The sequence below is a fragment of the Chinchilla lanigera genome, unplaced genomic scaffold (genome assembly GCF_000276665.1).
Source record: "Chinchilla lanigera isolate Chin_1 unplaced genomic scaffold, ChiLan1.0 scaffold00118, whole genome shotgun sequence".
In the NCBI taxonomy this organism is placed as follows: Eukaryota; Metazoa; Chordata; class Mammalia; order Rodentia; family Chinchillidae; genus Chinchilla; species Chinchilla lanigera.
In genome coordinates, this window is record NW_004955519.1 from 2,011,921 (window position 1) to 2,039,650 (window position 27,730).

Sequence of the window (27,730 nt, forward strand, 5' to 3'; positions counted from 1 at the left end):
ATCTCAATTAATAAATTAAGAAGGGCAGGATTCCCATATATAATAGCATCAAAACTCTATGCACCATAAATTAAATGTAGCAATGTGGAATGAATTATAAAACTTGACTGAAAATTATTCTTTTTTTGGGTACTGGGAATCGAGCTCATGACCTTGTGCTTGCTAATCAGGGGCTTGAGCCACTGAGCTATACCTTCAGCTCTTGAGTGGAAATTATTAAAGAAGATTTAAATCATTAGAGCGGTTCGGCAAATTCACGGATTGGACTACTCAATATTGTGAAGGTTTAAGTCTTTTCAAATTTATCTGTAGTCTAATTTGTAGCAATCAAAATCCCAACATCTTTGGAAACTGACAACTGGTTCTCAGAGTGTCAAGGGCCAGGAAGAGGAAGGAAACTCACGCAAGCAGAGAGAGGAAAGGCCTTGCACTCCGGACAACAGCAGAGCGTACAGAAAAGCAACGGTGACACAGACAGTATGGTGCTGGCTCAGGGAGACACAGATAGAGCACAAACCTCTGCGACACTTGTGTGTATGTGAATTCTTAGCACAAAACTAGCATGCCTGCAGGTCCCTGTAGGAGGACAGATTTTCAGCAGTGCTGAGTATAGGTAAGCTTACCTGAAGATTCTTGTGATTTGAGCTACAGAGAGGATGTGAAGGGAAAAGTATACAGAAGAAAACTGTATTATTTCAAAGTAGAGACACATTTTAAAAACAAGAAATAAAAATCACCAAACTTTAATAAATTTGAGAAGAATCCTTAAAGACCTCTTTAAAATCATAGAAAGTATGAAAAGATAAGCCGTGTAGTGTTAGGTGACATTTGTAAAACATATTATCTAACTCTATGAAGATTATATCCAGAATATACAAAGAACTTACATAAAACTCAATAAGGAAAAAATCCAACCTAACAGAAAAATGAGCACAAAATTCAAATAGGTGTCTCTGTACAGGCCCTCTGCCTCATTAGGAAAAAGTGAGGTCAAAACAAAATCCCAAGATGTCACTACATATTCCAGGGTCTCTGAAGCAAACTGTTTGTCCGATTCCCAATCTTAGTTCTCAGAGTGTTTTTTTTTTCTGTGATTGTTGTTTTGCTTTAGTTTTTGGTTTTATTTTGAGACAGGCACTTGCTATATAGTTTAGGCTGGTTCAGAACGCACTATGTAGCCTAGACTGGCCTCAAACTCACGGTGATCCTCCTGCTTCAGCCTTCTATCAGCTGGGATTAGGATTACAGGAGTATACCGCCACAGCTGGCGGCTCTCAATTTTTATTTTGCCCATTTTGAGTATTTGTGGGTAAGTCCACTTACCTCTGCCTTTTTTGTGCCTTCTCAATTAAAAAGTCATTTAATAGCTGAGCATGGTGGCACATGCCTGTGCTCTCAGCTACTCGGGAGGCTGAGGCAGGAGACTCACAAGTTGAAGGCCAGCGGGGCAATTCAGTGCGAACCTGTCTCAAAATAAAACATACGAAAAAGATCTGGGGAAAAATAAAAGGTCTGGGGATGCAGCTTGATGTCAGAACCCCTGTGGGTACAATTCCCAGTACTGCAGAAAGAAAAAAGTGGTTTTATGAGTTTGACCTTTATTAGAAATGAGAAGATATCTCATAGCAAGTCTGCTTGACCTGGTTCCTTATAGCTGCTCTAGAAAGACTTCCTCACTCTGGTGAATACTGATTGACATATTATTACTGGCTGCTGGGCAGGTTGAGGGATGCTGATACTTTCCTCCCTTTGGCCGTTGGCACCCTTGCAGGGTCCCGTGTGAGAAACAGCTGCAGAAGGAGTGGTGGCCACAGAGCTCCCTGAGGCTCCAGAAGAGTGCTGTGTAATCTGACACTGCAGATGCTCTGGGAAGCACTCCTGAAATAGAGGAGGGGGACAGGGACCTTCATCCCCACTGCTGCCCTGGCCTGAGCCTGCATGAGTGAAGGCGACTTTCCCAGTTACACATATCACAAAAGGACCCAAAACTTTTCTCCCTCTTAGCCTCCCTTGCATTTATCCCATGTCTATTTTCATGGATTTCACCACCACCAAAAATCTAGATCTTGCTTGGAGTTGGCCACATTATTCAGAAAAATAACCTATTTGGGTTCCTTTTGAATGGAGCAGTCCCATTCCCTCAAGCCCAGCTAGAGGGTCAGCTCCATGAGTGCTGAGTGTACCCAAGCATCACCCTCGCCCTCACAAAGCCTCACACGAAGTGCATACAGTACCTGCTGAGTGTAGTGCGTCCACCCACACAGGAACAGAGCACAGGGCTCCTTCTCAGCTGCCCTCCAGGTTGGGTTCCACTCTGGTTTGCCACATCCCTAAGGGTATGAGCCGTCCTCTGCTGCAGTTGTGCTCTCTCCCCTTGGAGATCCAGCCTGGGAAAGTCTGGTCCTGCTGACCAGCCTCAAATACCCCCACTGCCAGCTGACTTGAACTCCCTCCTCAGAGGGCACGTAGCTTCCCACATTGCCAACCTGCCTTGTCCCAGGGCATCCACACTGGGTTGCGCCTGCCTGGACTCTCCTCCCTCTTCACACCTTCCTTTGACTGTCCTTCAATTCCACAGCATTGCTCACCATGTTTTCCATATGACAGCTGATCCGGGACTCTAAAATGGCATGGGCAGGGACTGCCAGGGCAGGGCCTACTGCGTGTTTGTAGTATACAATGTGTACGTTCCTGGAGGGGACTTGGTAAATGTATATAACACACCTGAACTCCTTTATTCCCCATCCCTTTTCTGTCCATCTCTGTCCATCCCTCCCCTCTCTGTCCATCTCTGGGTCCTCTCCTTTGTCTACACTTCCCTACAACCAGCATGAATCCTCTCACAGAGTAGATGCTTTGGAGAACAAAAGAGGCAGGAAACACAAGTTCCCTATTATAATTTAATTCCTTCCACATTCTTCAGTAAGCAAAATAAATCCAGTACACAGCTTTTAAATGTATTAAGACACCAAATGAAGTAAAAAAAAAAAAAAAAAAAAAAAAAACCACAACAGAAATTGACCCCTTTTTACTTTTCTTCACCATGTTATGATCCCAACTATTTCACTATGGGGTTCTTTTACATTTTAAAAGCAAATCCCTTTTCCAGTGCTGTGTTTTCTTGTACTGGCTAACAATAAAAGATGTTAGGCCTTTCAATTTATTTCACAATATAGTAAACTTAGTAAACAGAAATAGGCGATCCATGCCTTTTATAACTTAGATCCTAAATCTAAATAAACTCTAAAAAGGATACAATGGAAGAACAGAAAAAGAGGACATAAGGCTACAAGTACTTATGAATAACAGAAACACAAAGGAAATATTCACTGTGGTCTACCATCTTGGTCCCCACTATTTAGAAGTGAGAACTGCCTCACAGTGCACTAATGCTGGGTGGCTTTGCTGGCTCTGGCCTCCGCAGCAAGAACTCTGCTGGCTCTGGCTGCAATTCTGGCTTGGGCTCTGTCTTCCTGTTCTTTCAGTGCTTCTGCGTATTGGGACGGGAAGTGACTGGGAGCCTTTTTACTGAGCTTGGCCAAAAACTGTAGAACTTGCATCTTGCTGGTTTCGGCGTAGGCTCTGGGCCCCCACAGGAATTCATAGCAGCGAGGATTACTACCGGCGATGGGGCGGTACACCAGGTACTCTTTCTGCACCAGATCTTTGGTGATGAATTTCCTGGGCTCCCCAAAGATGAAGTGCTCCCTGCCCTCATACACCCCCAACAAGCTCAGGAATTCCCACACATCTTGCTCGGTGGCCTGGTTGCCATTCATGAAGATCACACCCAGGAGCGGCATCAGGAGCCCATTCTTGGGAAAGCCCCAATCTTCACTCACACTGCCTTCACCGGAAAGATCCATCTTGCTGATGAGGACATAGGACTGACCAGTGAGGCCAACTTCTTTCAGGTCGAGGCCAAAGATCAGCTCCATGCGCTCAGTGGCTCTCTGGAGGATTTCAGCAAAGTGCTTCTTCAGCTTTCTATCGATGACCTTCAGCATATCTGCCTTCACAATGGGCTCTTTCGTCTTGTACTTGTACAGCAGGAAGTGCACCAGTGTGTTCACCATCCTGCTCACAGGATCTTTTCCGGCATTCTTCAGGATGGACAGTCTGGACAAGCCTGGCCTTTGCTCCTCTGGGCGCTTGGCACCTTTATCCAAGCTCAGAGCTGCAGCAGGAGAGCTGACGGCTTGGGTTCTCTGCAGCCCCTGGGGACTGCATGCAGCGCAGGTGCTGGGGTTAGCACTCTGAAGACCAGCAGAAGGTGAGGGTGACTTTCCTTCTGCTGCTGCAGGATCTTGAACACCTTGGGAACCTTGGTCTTCCCCTCGGGCCTGGCGGCGTTTCTCGCGGGCTCGGAGCTTACTCTTCTGACCACGAGGCATGGTGACTGTGCTCAGGGACAGCAGATGGGACTGCGTCAGAAGGGCAAGGCCGTGGGCACCTGGAGGTGGAGGACAAGAGGGCGTGAGTCCCTTGCTTTAAGAAGGGCCCTGTGGGAGGTTACTTTTTGCAGTCGGGAGGGGAACCTAGTGATGGAGAGGGGCAGGGGCAGTAACAAGGACTCCGATTCGATCTGTACATGACCCAGCTCCCCATGATGAATGCATTCATTATGCATGACAAACATGTGCAAGACAGACAAGAAAGGGCCCTGGCATCCTCGAGGGCCCTGTTCTAGGATGCCACAAGGCTCCTGTTCTCCTGATTGGCCACCCTTCTGTGGAGCCTGTGGAGGGGTGACAGTGTGCCTGAAACTGTAACCCAGCCCCACCTGGAGCCACTCTTTTCAGACCAAGACCTTCATTTCATTGTTTTCCCTGAAGAGGAACTGAGGGAGCCTCGGCCTGACATTTACGCTTGGGAGGCCTCCCAGGGCTACAACAGGAAGGGAATCCTGCAGTGCTTCTGCTAATATGGGTCCTGGCTCTACCTGTAAAACACCCTCTGCTCATCTAAGGCCTCTCTCCCTTCAGGTCAAGGTCCTCTACTTCCTGAGAACCCTATCCACCCCAAGATGAAGGCAACACAGATCGGATTGCCTCCAACCCACTGACCACGGTGCTCATGGTCTCCTTGGATTGCTAGCAAGATCTGGACTGCTGGAGCCTCTTGATATCCTGGGGTTGATGGCCCTGTTAACCTCTCTCGGGGATGATATGGGACTTGTCCCTCAGCCCACCTGAGTCCGCCAGCCTCACACCATGGCTCTCCAAGCCTCTCACATCCATCAGCTGACCTGAAGCAGTTCCCTGGAACCTAAAATTCTCTGCCTCCCTAAAATCCCCCAGAGGGGTTCTCAGATATCACAGGAGGTGTGGGCTCTACATGGCTACTTCCACCTTTGAGGAGTTCCCTCATCTCATGTAACATTCTCACCATGACCCCTCTTAAACACTAAGTCTCCTCCCTCTGGTGAATGGGGCCTCACCCATTAGTGTAATGAGTCCATCTTTCTGAGATACCACCTCTCCTTCAGGAAATGAGGATCACCTCATTCTAATGGCTCTGCCCATGGCTTCCTGGGGCTCCCAGCGAAAGTGAGCCTATGAGGCTTCCTCTATTGTGGACTGGTTGTTTTCCTCCTTCCTCATATAAGATCTTTATCTTTACTCCCAAAAGAGACTGACAGTGCCCACCTGGCAAGCGCAAGGTCGTGAGTTTGACTCCTGGTACGAGAAGAAAAATTTTTAAAAAACAACAACAACAAAAAAACCCAAAAGAGACTGAGACTACTTTCTCTGGTGAACTGGCGCAGCCAGTCCTTAAACCAAGTTCCTTATCTACTGAAAACCTCAGGCTGAAGTCAAGCGGCACCTAACCCTGTCAGCTGGACCTCCCAGGACTAACCCAAGGGGTAGTGCTAGTTCAGCTCTCTCCACTGGGAGGTGAAAGGTCCTCATTTTCTAATTTAGGATTTTCACCGTGGTACCTGACAGGTCCTGGGACTCCATCCTCAGCTGATCCAAGATCACGTTCCTCGTACCAAGGTCCTTGCTTAAACAGGAACTCAAGAGTTGGAAGCTTGGGCTAAATCACATCCTGTCAAGACTGATAAGGGCTACAGTGCCACACGGCAGGGGTGGGACTCTATGGGACCTCACTGTTCTCTACCACGGATTCTAACCCTGACTCAGGGTAAGGCTTCCAACGCCTCACTCCTAGAACCCAAGTCAGCCAGGTCCCGATGAAAGCCTCCGCCTCTCCAGAGCTGCCAGGGGGAAAGTCTCGGCACACCACATCTGGCTACAACTGCCAGAGATCTGGACAGCAGGAACTTGGCTGTAGTCCCCCCCGCCCCCGCTTTTATTTTTTAATTTTTTTATTTTTTTTGAGATTGGGTCTTGCTATGTAGCCCAGGATGGCCTCGAACTTGCAGCAATCCTCCTCCTGCCTCAGCCTCCTGCGTGCTGGGACGGCAAGGGTGTGCCACCACGCCCGGCCCTGGCGCCCTCTTCTGAAAGGTCCCATTAGCGCTCAGGGTTCTCAGTCCTGTCTGGGCCTTAGGTCTCTTTCCCTCTGCAGAACCAGGGCTAGCCCTTTATACTAAACTCTCTGCTTTCAGAGCTCCCGCAGCTAGAAGTCAAAGCCACAGCTTCCCCAGGGTCTCCTGTGACCAAAGCGGCAGCGGCAGCGGCAGCCATGCTGGTGGCAGTTGAGGCGCGAGGGGGGAGGGGAGAGTGTGAGAGACGGTAATATGGCGGCGCGAGCCCTGACCCAGCCCCTCAGTCAAGTGTGGGGTGAGCCCTTCGGTCCACATTCATCACCATTACCTTGACACTTGACCGGTCCTGAAACCCTCTTGGTCACTGACTTGAAGTTCCACCTCGTAGACCTACGTCCTCACTGTCCGAGGACTTCAAAATGGAAGGAAGGAAGCGTGGTACATCCGGGCAAGGCTACGCAGCACGAGGAGGGATCTACGGAGTCCCACGCGTGTCAGTCCAACCCTAAAACTTCGCCTTCCTCTATGGTGCGGCCACCTGTCACTCACTCAAGCCGCTGCATCTCTGAGTCACTAGAGCGAAAGTGTGTGCTTACCACATCTGTCTTTGTTACTTTTCTCTCGTTGCTGAGACAAAGTATCCAACGCCCAAAATGAAGGAAGGAAAGGTTTATTTAGCTTACAGTTTGTGGAGGTTTCAGTCCATACTTGGCTGGCTCTGAGGCAAAAGATAGCAAAGTAACAAGAGCAAAGTGGGGAATGGCAGCAGAACATCAAACACTCAGAGCAAAAGGGAGGAATGGCGGCCAGCAGCTTCTTTCCCTCCCTTATATTGTAAACAGGTTACCCCCACGTAAGGGGCGTGTAGCTCCTCTTCCACAGGCTCAAGATGTATACAAAGTAAGCACGCTGGCTTCCAGCTGAGTCACTTAGCCAAACCTCTAGACTCCCCAAGTTGACACATTGTATCAACCTGAACAACATCTGACTACCCCTGTCTGGAGTTTCCAGGGCTGGCAGAAAGGGAGGCATTCCGATTGGAACTCTTTTTGGGAAATAATGCCCTATGTTAATACTCCGGTTCTCCTTGGGCCTACAGTTAGCATCCCGGTTTTCTCCTTCTGTAGAACTGGTGCTTCCACACGTAGACCAAGGCTGTCCCTTTTAGAAGGCCTTTATGTGGGCTGAGAATATAGCTTAGTGACACAGCACTTACCTGGTAAGCACAAGGCCATGAGTTCAATTCCCACTACCAAAAAAAATAACGCCTTTATGGATGTGTAAGTCTAACAGCCTTGTTGTGGGTCCCTTAGCGCTAAGCCAGGACAGAACTTTGTAGGGTCCCCTTCCTTAAAGGTAGAATGGCCCCTTAAGCCCACATCCAGGGTCCTTACCTCATTACCTGAGCAGCCCTGGAATTGCACTGACTTAAGGTTGTGCCCCACCTCCACTCCTGACTGAGGTCCTCACTTTCCCGAAACTTGCAAAGCAAAAGGTGATGTCTCATCTTGCATCAAGGTGAGACATATCTGGCCAGGACTTCAGAGTCTCCCAGTACAGTACAGCCCACAGGAATGGGACTCTGTGGAACTCCACAGAACCCCATTATCCACAACCGAGGCATTTCCCTCTATTGAACTCAGACCACCAACATCAGCCCTCTGTGCCTCCTTAGATGGGGAATTCAGGGGACACTACATCTGACTACCCTTGCCTGGGACTTCTAGTCGTGATGATGGTGGGTAGGTCTCTGGTTGACTTGTTCTTGTGGGAGAGAGACCCTCTCATTCATCCTCAGGATCCTCACTGGCTCTGATTGGAGTCTAGGTCTTCTTCAGTTGAAGTCTTTGATAGTCTCTCCCCTCCTTACACCTCCAGGCAGAAATAAGGAGTACTTTTCTCCACCTGGTAGGACTAAAACCAATGTGTTGGGAACATGCAACTCTATCTTTTGGTGGTGGTTCTCTCATATCACTCAGGATACCTACCTTGACTCCTATCACCTAGTGAGGCTCCACTTTATACCCAACTGGGAGGCCACCCTCTTTAGACAGAGACTCTCTCTCCTTGAGACTTCCTAGGCAGAAATAAGGATCTCTCAACCTGACAATTCTGCCTGGATTTCCTAGATCACAGGGGGACAGGATCCAATAGGGGTTGGGGGACAGGAGTTCATGGTGCTTCTGGGCAGGTGGTTCTGTCCTTCCTCCTAAGATTTCCCACCTTGACATCTTGCTAGTCTTGAGACTCTTCCCTCAGTAGACCCTAGTTGATCACCCCAGATTGAAGTCATAACTTGCCTGGGACCACAGAGCTGGAGTCAAGAGTGAGTCAAATCCAGCCCAACTCTCCCAGACCTCCAAGGACTAATAGCTGGGGTTGGCGGCAGCACGGAAGGTGTGTCTACAGGATCTCACTATGCTGGCTGGGGTTGTGCCCTATTCATCCTCTGGGATTGTCACTTTGATATCTATCAGATGCTCACAGTCCTTCCTCTAATGACTTGGGTTTGTCCTCCTTAGATCAGGCCTCTCATGTTTCTGAGGATAATTGGGGTGCTTGGCCTCACAGCTGTGTCTGTGGCTATCAAGATCTGAAAACAGCAACACACTGGTGCCTGGGATCCCCTATGTTCTGGGATCCCCTATGTTCTGGGATATTGTCTCTCCTTTCTTCCTGCGCAGGACCCCACATCTTAGTTCCTGTCCCATTGTTTAAAAGCTTCCTGAGAAATGCCACATGCCTGCAATCTCTTGAGCAGTTTCCCCACTGCAAACCCTGCAGAACGCAGTTCCTTGCCCAAGGTGTGGTGGCAGATGAGGAAACTGTATCTCAAGGGAAGGGGCCCAAGACAGGCAGTAGACTGTCAAGGCCAGATGATCTAGTCCTCTTCACCAGCTAGACTCAGCCTCAGCTGTGACTTCTATTCTGGGAAATTCGCTTTCTACAGAAAAATGGCAGAGCCACATGATTTTGTGAAGCCTTACCTTTTCAGGTGATCTGATATTCATGTATAGATGAGCCTCCGGTCACCAGATATTGTCTCTTTCTTTTTATTACTCAAATCTCTCATTTATTTTGCTATTCTTACTGCTCTGGCTATGGATTTCCAGCCAGTCATTTTTATACGGGGTCTTTCTTCTCATCACCTAAGATACAGTTTGGAGTAAGGCAAAGAAAAATGAGTGAAGAGACACAAGATCTGCCTCAGACTGGCATGGGTGGACAGGATGGCAGTAGTTTTATTTTAAATCAGCAATACATGGGGGTTACTGGCAAAAAAAATATTTCTGTGGCTTTCCTCAGAATATTTCCTAATTAAAATGGATTCCTTTGATGGAGTTGACCACTCACTGGGATGTACATTAGGGAGTTCTCAGAGCAGTCACCTGTCTGTGGTGACAAGCAAGGGAGCCGTGGCTCCTGTCCTCTTGTTTGCAGCGGGCTACGTCTTTTTTATGCTGGTGAATTGAGGCAGAGTTAGTTGGTGCCACCAATCATTGCACATTCCTGCCATTTGGCTTTGCTAATTGGACATCTGCCTCTTACAGACACTGACCTCTGGTCAGTTGCTTGCACCTCATTAACCTCGAGACACTCACCAACCCATGGCCCTGGTCCGGGAATCAGGGACAGCTGGAAAATTCGTCTTGACATGGGAAAGCAGTTTCACTGTTGAGCAGTGAGTCTTTGCACCACAAATAGCACTTATGGGAGGTTTTTTTCCTATTTGCAGAAGACAGAATCTTTTAAAAAAATTTTATTAGTACATGTTCACAGCACAGAATGATTACATTCCTCCTGAGGAGTTGGTACAGGAACATCTTGATTCTTTTTACATCCCCTCCCTCCATTTCTTGGTTTGCAGTTCTACCAGGAATTATAAGCAAGGTAAATATTAATATTTGCCTAAAAGGCAGAATTGATGAGCTTTAGCTCTTCCTGCTTCACTTTGGCTACTTGCGCCGTGTGCTGTCGTTGTGAGAAGCTGACAAGATAGAGCTCTGGGAATGGCGTTTTATGCTTTTCTCTCCTTAGTTCAGGCACTGTAATAGATACTAGGGACAAAAAGAAAGCAAGAATAAAAGCAAGAAGGAAGGAGGGAAGGAAGGAAGGAAGGAAGGAAGGAAGGAAGGAAGGAAGGAAGGAAGGAAGGGAGGAAGGGAGGAAGGGAAGAAGGGAGGAAGAACTTTTAAAAAGCCAGAAAAACAGAGGAGTTATATTAGCTTTATGCAGGGATCAGCAAACTACAACTTTCAGACTACATCTAGCCAACCACTGTTTTTGCAAATACTCATTTACTGGAACACAGCGATCCTGGTTTTGTTGCATTGTATCTATAGCTGTTTTCTTTTTTAAAAATGTCTTGCTTATATTAGTATATGTGTGTAATCTAGAATAATCCCGCGCAACTTGGGGACTTGGTATGTATGCATCTTGGTCATCATTTTTACTTCCCCTCCCCCTTTGCCGCCCATCTCCCCCGATCCTTAGATCCCCTCACCATCTCCACATAATCTGCCTCATTTCCTGTTGTCTTTAATTTTGCCCTTTAAATTGCTTATAGTTTGGGCCTCTCACATAAGAGAAGCCATGTGATATTTAACCTTCTGTGTCTGATTTATTATACTTAGCATTATGGTCTCAAGCTGTATCCATTTTCCTACAAATGATTCACATGTATCCTTCCTTAGGGCTGAGTAGTACTGTACTGTGTACATACACCACATTTTCTTCATCTATTCATCAGTTGATGGGCCTATTGGCCATTTTCATAATGTACCTATTCTGAGTTGTGCTGCTCTATGCACCCATCTTTATGAATACTGAACACAGTTCTATCCACATTCAAGGGGCAGGAGCCGGCTCTTGTACTGTTTCCTCGACAAGATGTTATCCTCTCTCTCTTGTATTAGAAGGCATTGGTTAGCACTGTTGAGCCCAGTGAACAGAGGTTGCCCGGGGTGTTATAACCTATCCCCGCATTTATTTGCAGAAAGGACTGGTGACTCTGCCCGCTTCTTCCACATCATTTCCAAGCCAATTAGTTTTCAATTTTCCAAACTTTGATAACTGAGCGGAGACCCAAATTATGATATTTTCCTTTAATGCTTTCATTTGTGAAATAAGAAGGTGTGCCTGCGTATTCTCTGGGGTGTCTTCCAACTCCAATAATCTATGCTTCTAAAAGAATATTACACTTTCTATATTACAATCTGTGCACGAATAAAGTGTTCTTTTCTGAAATGGTATGCAGAATGCTTCCAAAGAGAGTCCACACTTCCTAATAGAAAAACTCACTTGGGCTTCAGCAGGAGCTCTGAGCAATTAAAATTAACACAGACCAACTTTAAATGTCAGTTTGGCTTTTTAATTCCTGAATATCTTCAAGGTTTTCTTTTGTGCATCTTTCTATCTAATCCATACAAACCAGAGACACAAGGTCCACCTCAGGCACAGTTATGACCACCTTTGTTTAAAGTCATGACACTTGGACATGCTACAAATCAAGAGAGTGGAGTGTATGGCAGGGGAAGTGGTAAGATATCTGGGGGCAGAGGATCTTTTCTCTAGATGACCCCATTGTGGTGGCTACACACAACCCAGCACTCAAGAACCCCTTTGCATAGCTGTCAGTGTAACACCCTAAAGAGTTTGTTGACTGCATCTAAGAGGCACCCGTGGTGTTACCTCTCCTTGCCTGGGAACAGGGAACCTTGACAGCCCATATTTGCATTCACTGAAATGGTATGTCATTTCTTGGCTGTCAACCTTCTTGTATTAGTCCATTAGACTGGGTAAACTATAAGGAAAAGAGATTTATTTTAGTTCATGCTTCTGGAGGTCCAAGGTCAAGGGTGATGGCCTTCTTGATGCCAGAGTCCAGAGGGAAGCAGGGTATCATATGGCAAGAGACAAGGAGTGTGTGTGTGTGTGTGTGTGTGTGTGTGCGCGCGCACACGCTGGTCTCATTCCCTCTTCTCATAAAGCCACAGGGATTCAATCATGGATGGTTCCACCCTGATGGCTTTATGTAATCCTTATCATCTCCCAAAGGCCCACATCTAAACATCACAGCTGGATTACAATTCTGTCCTCTTAATACTTCACAACAGGGACGAAGTTTCAACACACGAAGCTTTGGGCAGCTCTCAGGCCACAGCACTCCTTTATTCACAATTTCGTGACCCTGATATTTCTGGTGCTGCCCTATGTTTGCCCTTGAGTAATTTACATATTCCTGAGACTTGATCACTGGCTAAGTCACTGCATACACTTCACATAGTGGGACTGGTGACAGAGGGAGAGAGAATTTGCTCCCTGATCACTGACCCCGCAGGCATGGGCAAAACAGTTCATGAAGTAAGCGCCATTTGTCCCCACTGTCTTTCCAGATCCCACTGTACAGCCTATTCTTTCTTCTTCACAATAAACTGTTGGTTAGATGCAAAGAAAGAAAAGTAGCATTCAGATAGGGAGTAGGTTAAACACGTGGAACTATCGGCTAGTTTTCCTTACTCTGATTCATAAGTTTTAAGAGCTTTCCTGCTCTGTGATTCTTAGCATAATCCCCAAAGAAGGAGCTCTCAAAATTTAGTATTCAAGTCCTAAGAAAAGTAATTTAGAATGACTATCAAAATTACAGAAGCATATAGTCTTTATTTCTGCAATTCTATATTCAGGATTTTTCCTACAGCAATACTTGCTCATGTGTGAAATAATGTGTGTTACTCATTGTGACATGGTTGATTATAGGAAAATATTGAAACAACCTAAATGTTCATCAAAGAGGAGTGGGTAAATTAATTACAGTGTATTATATGGGTGCAAGAAGGTACAAGGAAGCACTTTATGTACTGGTATAGAAAGATCTTCAATATATGGTAAACAGTAAAGGGGTAAACGAATGAATATGCTACTGTTCCCGTAAAATGCTGGCAGAATACGGTAAAACACATATCTGTATTTATTTGCAGATGTGTAAAGAATTTCCCAGTATCCACAAGAAGGAATTTGTAACAGCATAACAATGGTCACCAACTGCAGGAGAGGTGGTGATGGGTGCTGAGAACTTTGAGAACAAGGGACTGTGATAGTTGAATAAGTTTTCACTGGATGCATTTCCATGCTTTTGATTTTGAACCATAAGAATAGCTCACTTATTTAAAAGTTAAATACATATTTGAAAAATCTAACAAAACAAAGTAACACTTTAGTTCTGACAAATCACCTGGGGTGCTTATTTTAAAATGTGGACCTCAGGTGTTCCAGGTCAGTAGAATATTGGAGAATCTCTGCTTTGCAACAAGTAGCCTGATTCTGAAGTAGACAGCCCAAGGAATCCAGGAACTGAGGGACACATAGCCACAGAATGCATTCATGCAACAACTGGTTTTTATTGAGCATTAGATACATGCATCGGTCTGTTTCATAAATTATGCTTTATTATTTTAAGGAATGACACTAATTTCTTATCTTCTATGATGCAAACATTCAGCTTACTACACTGGATTTGACTTAATGTCATATCGACCACATACAATGTGATAGAAGCATTGGAAGCATCTCTTGAAAAATAAAAACTCAGTCCAAGGACACACTTTATAGAGTTTTCTACAGCCACACAGCTAGGTTTGCACATTTAAAAGGATCTGAATCATTCATATTAACATTGTGAATTTCTTACAAACTTGTCCAAGGAGTCTAGGCAAAGCCAAGTCACAATATTATTTATACCAAGTAGCACACCTGGAACTTGTTCTGAGTTATTTAACAGAATACATTTTTCAATACAATAAATATTTATAGTTAATAGTAACACATACAATTATACTTTACAAAATATTTTTAAAACAAGGCATAAAATGACATTAAAGATGTTTGTGCCATATATTTTTACAACTCGTTGAATTGGCTGTTTCAACAAATCATATCACCACAAACCATACCAGCTTGAGTACAAGAAAGGCCATATTCAAATCAGTAAAACCCAGATTACGGCAAAAATTTTTAAAAGAGAATCAATTTCACTTTTTTAAATGGTATAAGTGTATTGTCAATGTCAGTAGCTAAAATTGAGGCAAAGTGATGAAAAATTTGGATTTACAAGGGGCCCAAATTATATAATGTACCTTACTTAAATACTGAAGTCCTGAGTTACATCAAAATTTTCAAGCTTGTCTGAGACTTAATGAGGTCTTGAATGCATGAGATTTTATTAAGATGATTCTTTCAAAAGACCATAAAATTATGGGAGTCCTTTCATGTCACTATATGACTTGGGGAATGAATTTTAAATTTGGAGGGGAAATAAATCTTATCTTCTAGAAACATATGAGCTCGCAGAGTGCAGAGAGAAGACAATAGCTTGGTTTATAACAGGGCACCCTGGGCTAGGCACTCAGATTCCTAGTTCCATACCTGAGTTCCTCACCTGGTGCCTTAGTCTAAGAAGTCTTTTCTATTAGAGGCTGTTCGTGTATCCTGGGTCCCTAGGCTCCATGCAACCATCCATATCTTACTCTTAAAGGGGAGAAGGAGGAGTGCGTGGCTCCATCTCTTCCTGACACTTTTTATCCAACTAGAAAGGCTGCTTTCACGTGAGTCCTCTTTCAGTCCTTCACCAAGTTTTGTTTCGCTCTTCAGTTAGTCACAAGGAGGACACTTTCCCCAAGGCTTCTGCTCACCACTGAACTGCTTCTCCGCATGGGGGGTGAGGGCACAAACAGCTATACCAAAGGACTTCCTTGCTCAACAGATTTGTGCTGCTTTTCTGCCTTGCCTTCAAGAAGTCCCTAACTTATGTGTTTGGATTCATGTTGTGTGTATTCTTGGACTCCATCGCTGGCTCAGGACCAAATCTAGAGTAAGGAACAGTTTTCCATTAGGTACTGTGAACCGAGTTTCTCTCACAGGCTGGGTTTGAGAAGTGGTGCTGATGGATGTGGACTCACGGTTCAAGTTCACATTTATATTGGCTATTCAACTGTTCTGTGTGACCTTAGGGTCACTAAGTAATCTCCCTGAACCACTACTTTATATGTCCAGTACTGAACTTGACATGATGGTGCTTGGTAAAATTGAGTTACTTCCTTCCCAGTGCTTCCAGAGCCAGAGGACTCCATGCAGGTTTGGGACAAATGCAATGTATTTCGTGGCCTGTGGTTTTGCTGCCAAGGATCCCACCCTTCTGGGCCTTCCATTTTACTGTGACATGGAATACTGTCCCCACTACCAAGCCTCTCCTGCAGCAGCCAGTGATGACCCTGTTCTTCCCTTGTGTCAAGTTAAACAGACTCACTTCCAGGGGCAACGCAATATCCTGCGAACTGGGAGACAATGATCAGCATTGTTCTTCTGCGTCACAAAATGGGCCACGAGAATGAAGCATAACAGAACAAAATGAAATCGGATTAAATTGAACTAGATGAAATTGCCTTTTTGTAAATCAAATATGCTCTAAGGTTGACAGTTACAGGTTTCAGGCTCATAGTTCCATGGGCCTTTTAATCTAATGGTCACTAGTAAGTGAATTTAATATTTATAGATGCCCACAGTAAAGGGTGTAAAGCAGCTCTCCGGCCATCAGGGAAGGTTTGGATTAGGCAAGGTAATGAATATAACAGTGCTTTATAGAGCATGAATACTAGGTAAATGCAATGTATTCTTTTGAATTAATCATGGACATGTAGTATTCTGACCCAAAGGCTCTTAAATTTAATATATGTGTCACATTGAAACCTTAAAATTTTTTTAAAAAATTCCACTGAATGCATTACTATTGTGAGGTTTTACCAAACTTTGTTCTCAGCATATCATTTGTTGATTGCTCTGGATATATTCAGCTGGTGCTAATGCTTGTCCTATCATCGCCTCACAAAGGGTGTCTTTGGAGGCCAGAATTATAGGAAGAGAGTGCACAATATTTGCGTTGTGGTGGCAGCGTTCCTGGGTGGGACTGAAATCACCATCCAGACACAGAATCAAGTAAAGCTTGTGCAAGTTTCCTTTCACTGAATAAATCCCACAGAGAGCCTCGTCCCACGAGTAAAGAATTCCCGTTTGTAGCTACTAATCCACTTCATGTTGTCAAAACTTAGACAAATGTGCTCCATTTCCTGCAGAAATCCAGGGCTAATTCTAACTTCTTCCAACCCCAGCCTCCTCCTAAGGTGAGAGGCACAAGCAGCGAGAAAGTTTGTATCCCTCCAATTTTACCATGACACAAATAGATGCTATTCACTCAACTCTTATGTAGTCAGATTCCCCAGGGTGATTGTTTCTACCTGGTTTCTGAGAAAAGTGACACAGCCACCTTTTAGTCCACAGATGAGGGTGCTGTTCAACTTATCTACCCCAAACCCAGCTATCTCTTACCAGAAACCATCTGATGTGTGAAGAGACTCAGAAACCAATGACCGGCTGCTGTTCCTGGCACAAATAAGGACTTTATAACCCGAGTACGCACGTGTTGTACCGTCAAGTTCATTTACTTCTATTCATTGTGCATTTTTACAAGACGTGCTTGGGTTATCTGCAGTCTCCTCTAAATAGTTTATTTACCTAAGGGTTTTCTATCCTCCAAAAGGAAACCAAATTGTATGTGGGGCAAAGAGGGAAACCCAGGGCTTGTTAATGAGGCAGAAAGCTAGTTTCGGTGGGAACGTGAGAGCAGCCAGAAGAGCAGGACTTAGCCATGCATGTTTATGGGGAATCATAAAATCATCAACAGGGAGGGGCCTTGTCTGCACAATGCAGGGAGGATCATCTCGCTGTGCAATACTGCTCCCAACAGCAGCTGCACCTTCCCTGTCAGCAGCCGCCGTTGGTGGGGAGGCTGCTTTGTTTATTGCTTAATCTATCACTGTTGAGCTTCCTGCCTCAGGGAGGCTCAATTTAAGATAGATTGAAAGGTAGTATCTGTCAATTGAATAAACACAGATGGTTTTCCACAGCAAAAATTGATTTTTTTTTCTTTCACCAAAGACATAAGTGCTAAACGTGATTATGTTTGGAAGCCAGGCGTGAAATGTGTCAGCTCTAGCCCCTGCCACATGCTGCCTCGCTGGGAGATGACACCACATGAGTCTTGGGTCTCTCTTGTGAGAGTTTAGGTTCTTGAGGTGAAATAAAACTTTGATTTCCCTAGATAAGGGCCCAATTAAGTCCTTCCTAGTAAGACAATCTGAGGGAACCCAGTAGTTAATTCACAAAATTAGTTTTACCAGTCCTTGGTCACTGGGTGGCAAAAGTCTCCTCCAGCACTTTCACTTAAGAGTCTCAAGGAAGTAGCAAGATTTGCCTGAAGACACACAGGCACACAGAGAGCTCAGTCTTCTCACTCTTTCTCCAGATGCCGGGAAGGAGATACACAATCTGTGTCATAATGTTAACTCCAGCAGGCAAGAAGATGAGTCTTGCTCCCAAAATGTCTCAGAAGGCAGGTAAATCAGAGATGTGTGAAACAGTACCCAGATTCTCTGTACCAGAAATCTAGTTATTCAGAGTGCTATGTATGTGAGCAACTCACCAGGCACAGAATCATTTATAGTCAAGAGTTCTAAAGGAAGCCAAGGGCAAAGTTGTGGAACAGTAGATGAAGATAATAGGCCCATGTAGTTGAAGAAGGGTGAGTAGGAAGAATACTCTTTGAATAATGAGAACATTTAGCAATATATTCCCTTATGTTTCTTTCCACTCTAATTCCAAAACACTGTAAGCTCATGGAAGGAGCATCATTCATGAACATGATTCCAAGGAGTCCCCGGAAGCAATACAATGGTCTATCTCCGTTTTTAGTGCTAATGTGCGTGAGAGTAGGGAATGGTGGTTGAAGGATTTTCAAGGAGTTAGTGTTGCAAGGGAAGCAAAAGCAGAGTGATCACAAGCCAGTGGGCTACAAAAAATGCCTTTGAGACAGAACTAGAAGCCAGGCTTGGTGGCACATGGCTGTAATCCCAGTACTTGGGAGGCTGAAGCAGGAGGCTTGCTGTGAGTTTGAGACTGGCCAGGGCTACACAGTGAATTCAATGCCACCTTGGAATACATAGCAAAACCCTGTCTCAAAAATCAAAACAAAACCAAAGAGACAGAACTAGAAACAAGGAAGAGCCTTAGAGAATTTTAGTGATAGAGAGGATTTATCACTGTCTTCTTATTCTCAAGAAAAAAAAAAGTGAGTCCAGTGAAGGGAATTGATAGCCAAAGTCATATAGACAGAGACACAACTGGGACGTCAAGAAATCTTGGTCCTTTCAGCTACATTGCCTTCTTGCTTTGCAAACTGTGTGATGTAATTACGGACTACCAGGAAAGCAGGTGTCTGCAGAGCATAAGAGCAAGTGGAAAGGAGGAGTGCAGAGGTTTTGCTCCAGCTAATGCAGCTGTAAACACATCTTTGCAACTGTTTTGTTCCTAACTCCTAAAGCTCCAGAGGCAGTGAGCATTTCCTCAATGGAGACAAAAATCCTTTTGTCTGTATCATGTGGAAAAGAGAGCTGATTGTTTCTATCTCACCTATGCAGAGCAACCTTGAAGTAAAATTGCCTTAGGATGTAAGGGCTATGTATTGGGGCACATTTGCAATATTTGGATTCATCTAAAAGTGACTCTACAAGTTTGCACTCTGCCAGAATGCGCCCATCTTCAAATCAAGAAGAATGTGAACTGGGGCTTCTACAGCAAGACAGGCTCATCCTTTTAGAGCTAATTTTACTCAGAAAAACAAAAAAACAAAACAAAACAAAACAAAACAAAACAGTTTTCAGTCCTGTCTTTTTCTGCACATAGGCTATTTCATAATTACTCTTTCTAAATAGAAACAAATCTGTACCTGTTTTTTAAGCAGGTCTTAAAATGAAGTCCTAGCCAGCTGTGGTGGTGCACACCTGCAATCCCAACACTGGGGAGGCTGAGGCAGGAGGATTGCTGTGAGTTCGAGACCAGCCTGGGCTACAGAGTGTGCTCAAGCCCAGCCTGAACTGCAGAGTGAGACCCTGTCTCAAAAAGACAAAAAAAAGAAAAAAAAAATGAAGCCCTTCCCGTCCTCCTTAGATGTATTTAGACAGAAATACATGTTATTGAAATTGTGTTCATTTTCTCCCATAAGCTTTAGGGGAAGCATAGTGTCAATGTAAACATGTTTCTATTTCCATTCAGAAGTGATTTCTTCTTTCTTATGTTAAAATCAGTGCATCAATGTAGTACATAAAGATAGTCAAATCTAAGTAAACACAGTTGGCTCAAAACCTGTACAGCAAGAATAAATACTATCCTTTATGCATTTATAAATATTTAATGAATTGATTGCATGGTCAACTTTTTCTCCTAAAGGATTTTTCTTCTATAGTAAAATAGTACCATGATTATCAAAATTGGATAACAGCAATCGGGACTTCAAGGAATAAGAATTTAAAGTGCAAGAAATCAACCTACAGCCACACATGGATCTTTATGTATGTGGCTATGTATTTGGTTGTATTTTTGCCTTAAAATTACATATTGAGTGTTTCTCCTGCATTCCCCAGTCATATCTTTTTAAAAATCATTATTTAGAGATTTGTCTTACATTAAACTGGCTTCAATTATTACAAAGTTGGAGACCTCTTCTCATCCATGAGGCTCTTTCAAAGGGTTGACTTTCATGTTAGGAATGTAATGGAAAGTTGTTTCTTGGTTTATGTACAAGGACATTCCTGAAAAAGGTGTCAAGTCAGATTTTTAAAGTATTAGCTTCTGCTTAAAGCAATGATAAGGTGAGGTCCATCCCAAAAGTAGTCAGTGCATGGTTTCTCTGCTATACAAAGCTGGTTGTTCATCTAGTGTCTATGTCTTAATTGGTCAAAGCTGTATACAGTATCTGGGTTTGAAGCTTAAAATAATAATTTCCTATTTGTTCCCTTTTCTAAAAAAGGGAAGGTTTGTTCTCCATTAGAAGAAGCATTCACAAGCTGAAAGGGAAATGTAAACCTTAAAGGCTTACTTTGAAATACCATAGTGATCCCCTTGGGCTGCTCCCACCCGCCCGCCACCCACCAGCACAACTCCAGAGCCTTCAGCAACAGACTCAGGGCTCCTGGCCAGCCAGAAAGCAACCCGAGAAGCCTCCAGGGGCCCAGGTCAGAGGTTAGACTACAGGTACCCCTCATGACAGATGTTACCATTGATGAGGCTGAAGGTAGCCACTGAAGGGTTGGTGCTCTTGAAAGAGGTCATACAGGTGGTACTTCTGCCGGTGCTGTGGGATCGATTCATCAGGCCGGGTCTGCAACAGAGGAGCTGGGTGTTGAACTGTTTCCTGAAACTCTTGCTCAGCAGGTAGAGGGCAAAGGGGTTCACGCAGGAGTTGGTGAAGGCCAGGAGGCGCGCACAGATGCTGGTGACGAAGTGCAGCATGGAGGTGTCCACTTCGGAGTAGTGGTAGGAACGGTACAGGTAGATGATGTGGTTGGGGAGCCAGCAGAAAGCAAAGAGGCCCACAAACACCAGCACCGTCTTGGCAAGCCGCTTCCGGGATTCAATCTGAGGAGAGAAACCACATGGGGACAGGGTAACCAGGGGACAGTGTCTGAGAAAAGAAGCTGAAGATTCAGACAGAGAAACAGACAGAAAAAAACATTAGGCAAACACAAGCACACAGACGTAGAAAAATAATTCAGCAGGGAAGGGAGAGAGGGAATCCAAAAATGGGAGAAAAGCAACAGAAAAAGACAGAAAGCAAAGCAAGCCAGAAACACACAGATGGATGAACCAGGAAACAGAAAGCCATGAGGCAGAATAGTTACAGCGAGCTGCTGAGACCAGACCTTTAAGCAAAGTTGATTACATGCTTGAGTGGGCTGCGCAATGAAATTCTAGTAAGTGCCCTCTTTTCCTAGGGAGAGGGGGCTGCAGTTTATCAGCCATAGAACTTCATGCCTTTCTTTGTCCACAGTGAAACCATTTCTTCTACATTCTTATGCTCAAAACAGCAGCCGGTTTTGTTCTTCCTCACTGGCCAATCCAAGGTAAATCCCTATTATTATTAAGGTGTAATCTCAACTTATTTCTGTACTATACTCTATGGAAAGATTCCACAGAGCGAGTCGAGCATTTCCCTTTGCTCCCAACTCCCTTTGACCTCAAGGGGAAAGAAGCTTCTTTCCGGTTAAGGAATTTGGGGTGCAGTGTATGATTGCCATCGAGAGCTCTTTCAAGGAAAGAAACAGTTTGGCTGACAGCTGCCACGCTTCTTTGACAATTGAGACAAAAACAAAAAAAAATTTTGAAAGGTAAAGACTCCAAGTGAGTCAGCTATTCATGCTATTTTCCCATCATACATATCACAAGATCTGCGGATAAGCTAAAAGCAAGAAGAGCTGACCAAAAAAAGAAAGCCAGAGCTCCCCCAGTTTCTACATTGGACTGGAAGAGTAAAATTCTGGGGATCCATAAGGGACGGGGGCATCCAGCACATACAGAGGGCATCGTGCATGCTGCTAGGCATTGCGTATCATATCTCCTGTAATCCTCTAGTCAACTTATGGCAAGAAAATGGAAGTGCAGAGAGAGTAAGTGAATAAGTCATGTCTGGATTTTAGCTCAAATCAGTGTGAGTCTTTTGTAAGCAACTTACTTCTTTTTTCTTCAACCTATATCATTTTCCTGCTCCCTCTGCTTTGTCTCAGTATGGCAACTCTCTTCTAGCCAAAAAATGTGATTGGAATTTAAAGAACTATCTGGCCAGGGATGCCACCTCCTTTCATTGCAAAATCAACCAACAGGGCCATGTAAATACTGTACTTGTCAGTGGGGACCAAAAGAAATGCAAGGGCCCAAATCCTCAAGGAGGAAATGAATCTATCTTAAGCACCTACCTGCTTCTTGACATGGATATTCCCTTCCACAGGAAGATTGTAAGCACTCTGGATCAGATTTTTGGCAATGAAGTAGTAATAGACAGAGATGATTGACAGTGGGATGATGTAGAATACCAGAAAGGAAGCCATGGAGTGGATTTTGGGGTGCAACTCATTCGAATGTGGGTATGGGGCACAGCTAATGAAGGTCTTGTTGGTGCTTTCCTCATGGAAGGGATGGAGGTCAGAAAACACAGCTTCTGGGATGGCCAGCAGCATGGAGATGACCCAGATTAAGGCGGCTTTGAGGCAGATCTTCATCAGGGCATGCGATGCCTGGATATCCATTGGCCGGACAATGGCTTTGTACCTGGAGCAGGAAAGAGGAAGTGTTCTGCAGAAGTTCTGCAGGAAGTGTTCGGCATCCTAATGTTATGGATGCCAGAGCCAGAGCTGGGGAAAAGCAAGTCAGGCACCTGGGGTGCCATATTTAAGGAGGTGCTCACTGTCAGGTTCATGAACACACTGACTCTGAATTCCCCTGAGTGCCTCCTTAAATTCAGCATCCCAAGCTTGCCTCCGGCCCCTTTCTACCTGGGCTGTGAAGGATGCCTTCTCCTTTCTCCACCAATAACATTCTGTCTACATTCCTGTGCTTTCCTCCCCTTTCTCTTTTTTTCTCAGTTTAGAGATGTTTTTAAATTTTTATTCATTTTTTAAAAATTGATAAAAATTGTACATACTTATTGTGCACAATATGATGCATATATATATATATTCTAGAATGGTTAGATCGAGCTAAGTAACATACACACTACCTCACATACTTATCTTTTTTAATGACAAGAACACTTAAAATCCACCCTCTTAGTGACTTTCAAGAATACAATAGATTGTTATTGACTATAGCCACCTATTGCAGAATTCACAATGGCTCATGACTTTAAGAATACTTCTCAGAAAAGCTCATGCTCCTTTCATTTTCCTTATTAGATCAGAGAAATAACAAAGCACATTATTATTTAAAGAGAGACACAGAGACAAGGACTTGGGTACTGGGGGTTTTTTTTTGGCAAATCTTTCATTTTGAATATTCAAATAGAATTCAAAGAAATTTAAGTCATTGAGTATATTTTAAATATGCCTCTTCTTTCTTTCAACGGATGCAGAATAAATGGCCCATTGAAAACGTTATCCCCGGGAGGAGCCTCTAATTGTCAAATCAATCTTTCCCTTGCCCTCCTACTCTTTCAGCCTTATCTTCTCTCGAAGTGCACATTTGGGTCCTTACTGGTTTGTGAGCTATTTTTGCCCTTATCTTGGTTTGAGTGTTCTGGGAAGCAGAGGCAGACGTGAAGTTAGAAGCATAAAAGGTTTATTGGAGAGTAATACCTGTGAAAGGAAAAGGGGAAGGAAGCAGGACTGCACAGAGGAAGCTGTCAAACCTTAATGCAAACCTGAAAAAGTCCATGCCAGTGAGAGTGAACAACCATCCTGGGCTGCCTGGATTTAAACTGTTGAGATTTAGCATTCGAAGTCCTGTCCTGGGAAACTGTCAGTCCCAGCAAGCAAACTGAGAACACTGGCCATCCTGCACCAGGTGACAGGGAAGGCTGGGAGCACAGACTGCCTGGTGGAGGAGTCCTGTCCTAGGTGGAAATGGCCACCCACTTGTCCTACCTCCTTGGCTGAGGTAACCCCAAGAATAGTGTGACTTCTATTACTGCCTGACCCAGTCACTGCCAGGAACCACCCAAGAGATTATGGCCATAGCGTGAAAGCTGACGTGGACCCGGAGAGAGTTCTTGTTAGCTGGAGGCTCTCAACTAACCAGTCACCCGCAGCAGGGGACGCCTCTTCTAGAGCCAAGCAGCGTGTCTGCGTGTCTGACATGACCTCCTCGCTCGCCTAGCCTCGTGGGCCACACTCATCTCCTGTGTACTTGCCTGGAGGCCGCAAGAGAATGGACCTCTCTGGTGGGCAGTGTGTCTTTTTCCATCTTGGCTTCCACGGGCACTGGGATGGGCACATGCTCCACAGACGTTTGCTCTGTGGAATGTGAGCTGCTATAAAATAAAAGTGAATGTGCTTGGGATCAACTAGATGAGGCTGTTCATGGCTGAAATGATGTGTTTAAACTGGGTCCTCCTTAAGATGCTCTTAGCATGACTTCAGTGAGTCCCCGTACTTCCACTTGTTTCCATGTTGACTAGACCACTTGCAGATGCACCCTGACTGCTCACTCACTTTCCTCCTACTGCCAGGGAAGGGGGAATGAGTTAGTAAGTAGCAAATGTGGGAAAAAAATTCTGGTTTGTGCATTGGGTTCAGGTTGGCCTATGGTCATCTAACTGTCCCTGACAGGGGAATGGTATATCTAATACAGGAGATTTTTGCTATAGGCCGAGACACATTCTCCAAACATAGAAGTGATTATTTTTATTATTATCTGTCTAATTTCTATCTAGATCTGTATTCCTAACTCAAGTAGGGAAGAGAGGGCCATGATTCACTGGACACCCCCAAAACTCAACAGTCCAGAGCAATACCACAGCCCTGATTCTGTGTGCCCAAGTTTGCTTTCACTTTCAACAATTACAAAAGAACATAAAAGTTCCATTTTCTTCTAGTTTATTCTCTATTCACTAGCCATTTCAAACTTTTTTATTCCTAGCTTAGAAAGTAGGTCAGACAAGGAACTTTTTAAATTAAAAGTATGTGAACATCTTCAGCCAAACATGCACAAAACTAAAGACATTGTTAATAAATTTGTCAAAGATAAAATGGTAACTGGCTTTTGTCTGCATTTTTTGACAGGTAACAATCATACGTACCACTAAGTCTCTGAGTAGAGGTGATTCACTCATGCATGAGTCAGAAACCAGAGTGAACAGTTTCCTGTCATCTCTGTCTGGAATCTTATGTTCCTAGATGCAAAATACCACGGGGTCTATTGAGCTACTATGTCAAACTCACCACTTGTAAAACATGAAAGACAGTATAAAAATGTTTCTTCTATACTTTTGCCGGAAAACAATCATTTGAGTCTAAATCCAATTAAACCTCTAGATTTACGTACCAATTTTCAAAAAATATGGGGATAGCAGAATCTGTTAGGTGATTCCTTGAAGATAATATCAGCCCAATTCTGTGACGGAAAGTTCTATAGCAATCATGACTCCGTTTTTTTCAACAAACATATGTCATAGAAAAGCAGGACGCATAGTTACAGACAGGCCAAAATGTGGAAGACATAGCTCAATGCAATGTATGGACTTCTTTTGGATTTTCATCCAAACCAAACAACCATAGAGAGGTATTTTTGAGACTACAGGAGAAAATCCAACATGCAGGTAATATTGGTGATATCAAGGAATTATTGTAATGTATTGAGTGAGATAATGGCATTGTGGTTATGTGTTTCTTGACTTTGTTTATTACAGACATACAGTAAAATATTTCAGTGGAATGATATATCTAGGGTTTGCTTTTAAATACTGATATGTTCATATATTATTTGTGCAATTAAAAAAGTAAAAATACATTGATAATAATTTTCTGTGATAAAATATTCATAACATTCAAAGAAATAAAAACAACCCTAATTACTAAGCCTTTCTCTTGAACAAAGTAGGGAATGACGTCTACATTACCTCATTTATGGTCCACACAAACCCAGTACATAAGCTTTATTATCTCCATTCTGCACGTGGGAAATTGAAGTTTATGAGGTAGTGGAATCAACATTAACTTTAGGACAAATGCTTTTCAGAATCCCACAGCTTTTTCAGAAGGAAGAATGGGTAAGTCCTTTCTAGAGGCAGAGAAACAGACCAGGCCTTTCTGAAATGTGTATAGAACATACTGAATGTTTCCTGCATGTTTAATGGTTCCAGAAAATTTCAGTCTATTTTTTCTTCTGGTTTAGACTGCTTTGCCTAATCTTTCAATACCGGGAGAACCCCTGAGCAGTTCCTCTTTTGGAATGATGGTTGGCTGAACTGGAGTAGATATCCCATTTAACCCAATTAATGAATTGCCTGGCCGGCTACTTAGGAGTTTCACTTTTTCTTAAACATTTAATCAGAAAAGGAGAAAGAACTTAGTTAGTCAAGGATTAATGCTGAAAATGAAAGATCCTGATGTCAAAGAAGGAAGCTGAGATGATGTAGCTCTAAGTCATCTATAGGTCCTTGTTTTCCTGCCCAGGAAGTGGTCTTGAGTGTACGATAGATCTCCTGCTATAACACTAATTCTCTCATCCCCTTTTCCCTCGAGGTAGTTTGAATAGATTCTGTTCTTTGACAACCAAAAAGCCTTATCTAGAACAATTACAGATGATTGCCATTTAACCTTTCACCAGATTTATTTCCAGAATCCTTTCACATACATCACCCCCAACTTGCTGCCCCTGAAAGAACGATGAATCAACTCCCAGTTGTACTCAAGAGGTACGCAATTCTTAAATCTCCATCACTTCCTTGCTTCTCTCCTTTCTTCATGCTCAAGCCCAAAGTCTCCATTCATCTGAATCAAATCCTTCCAAATTCCAGCCTAAGTATCATCTTGATGAAACCTTTGCTAACCAATACAGACCTCAAACATTCGTATCCTGTCTACATTTTATGATATGAGTATCAAATCTTCTCATTTTATGCTTACTGTGCACTGTTTTAAATTAATTGTTTGCTAGCTGGCTATGGGTATGTCTTTCCTACTTGATGTTCTTGTAAGTTTCTGGAAGTCATAGACATACATCTTCTCTTTTCTTTTTTTCTATCTCACTAAAAATGTCCCAAGTCCCTTGTTCTGCATAGCATTATTTAAATTAGAACCTGAGCAAATACTTGCTGATTAGTTGATTAATCATATATTACTTGAGGATGTGTCTCTTATTTCCAACATCTCACAAATGAGAGAGAGAAGATTCACTTTTACATATTTAGTAAGAATTATTCTTCCAGCTAGGCATGGTGGTGAATGCTTATAATTTCACAGAGGCTGAGGCAGGAGGATCACCATGAGTTCAAGGCCAATCTGAGCTACATAGTGAGTTCAAAAGCCAGCCTGAACTGCCTAGCAAGACCTTGTCTCAAAAAAAAAAAAAAAGAATTATTCTTCCATAGACTGACAAATTCACTCCTCTGATAATACGGGGCTCAAGAAAATTCTTTCTCTCTTCTGAAAATATCTGTGGTTTACTTTTTTCAGGCAAACACTGGAAAGATCAAAAAATGTTCTATGTAAGAAGATGAATGTGCCTTGGTGAGAAGCAGCTGGCTCCCACACTCCAGGTCGGGAACCTCTGTCCATAGCAAGGTGTATCTTTTATTTAAACATGGACAGTTGGTTTATTGTTAAGGATTGGGCATTTCAGCCCTTACTTCTTCATAATTACCAACAGAAGTCTGCAGGAATTGTTGAACAATAATATTTTAAA

The 27,730-nt window shown here is 43.7% G+C and overlaps 2 protein-coding genes across 2 annotated transcripts in view; both read right to left on the bottom strand.

Annotated features, from left to right (window-relative positions):
- Positions 1 to 3,025: 3,025 nt before the first annotated feature.
- Positions 3,026 to 6,864, bottom strand: LOC102009096 (melanoma-associated antigen B1). Its single transcript, XM_005409150.1, has 2 exons — positions 6,783 to 6,864; positions 3,026 to 4,453 (listed from the first exon to the last, which is right to left on the bottom strand). The coding sequence occupies exon 2, from the start codon at positions 4,392 to 4,394 to the stop codon at positions 3,387 to 3,389; it is 1,008 nt and encodes a 335-aa protein (XP_005409207.1). The 5' UTR covers positions 4,395 to 4,453; positions 6,783 to 6,864; the 3' UTR covers positions 3,026 to 3,386.
- A 13,715-nt stretch (positions 6,865 to 20,579) lies between these two features.
- Grpr (gastrin-releasing peptide receptor) overlaps positions 20,580 to 27,730 on the bottom strand; it is a 30,793-nt gene continuing 23,642 nt past the window's right edge. The window contains exons 2-3 of the mRNA XM_005409151.2: positions 22,309 to 22,660; positions 20,580 to 20,974 (exon numbers count right to left, since the gene is read on the bottom strand). Coding sequence (XP_005409208.1) covers positions 20,585 to 20,974; positions 22,309 to 22,660 — 742 coding nt within the window. The 3' untranslated portion in view covers positions 20,580 to 20,584. The remainder of the gene's footprint in view (positions 20,975 to 22,308; positions 22,661 to 27,730) is intronic.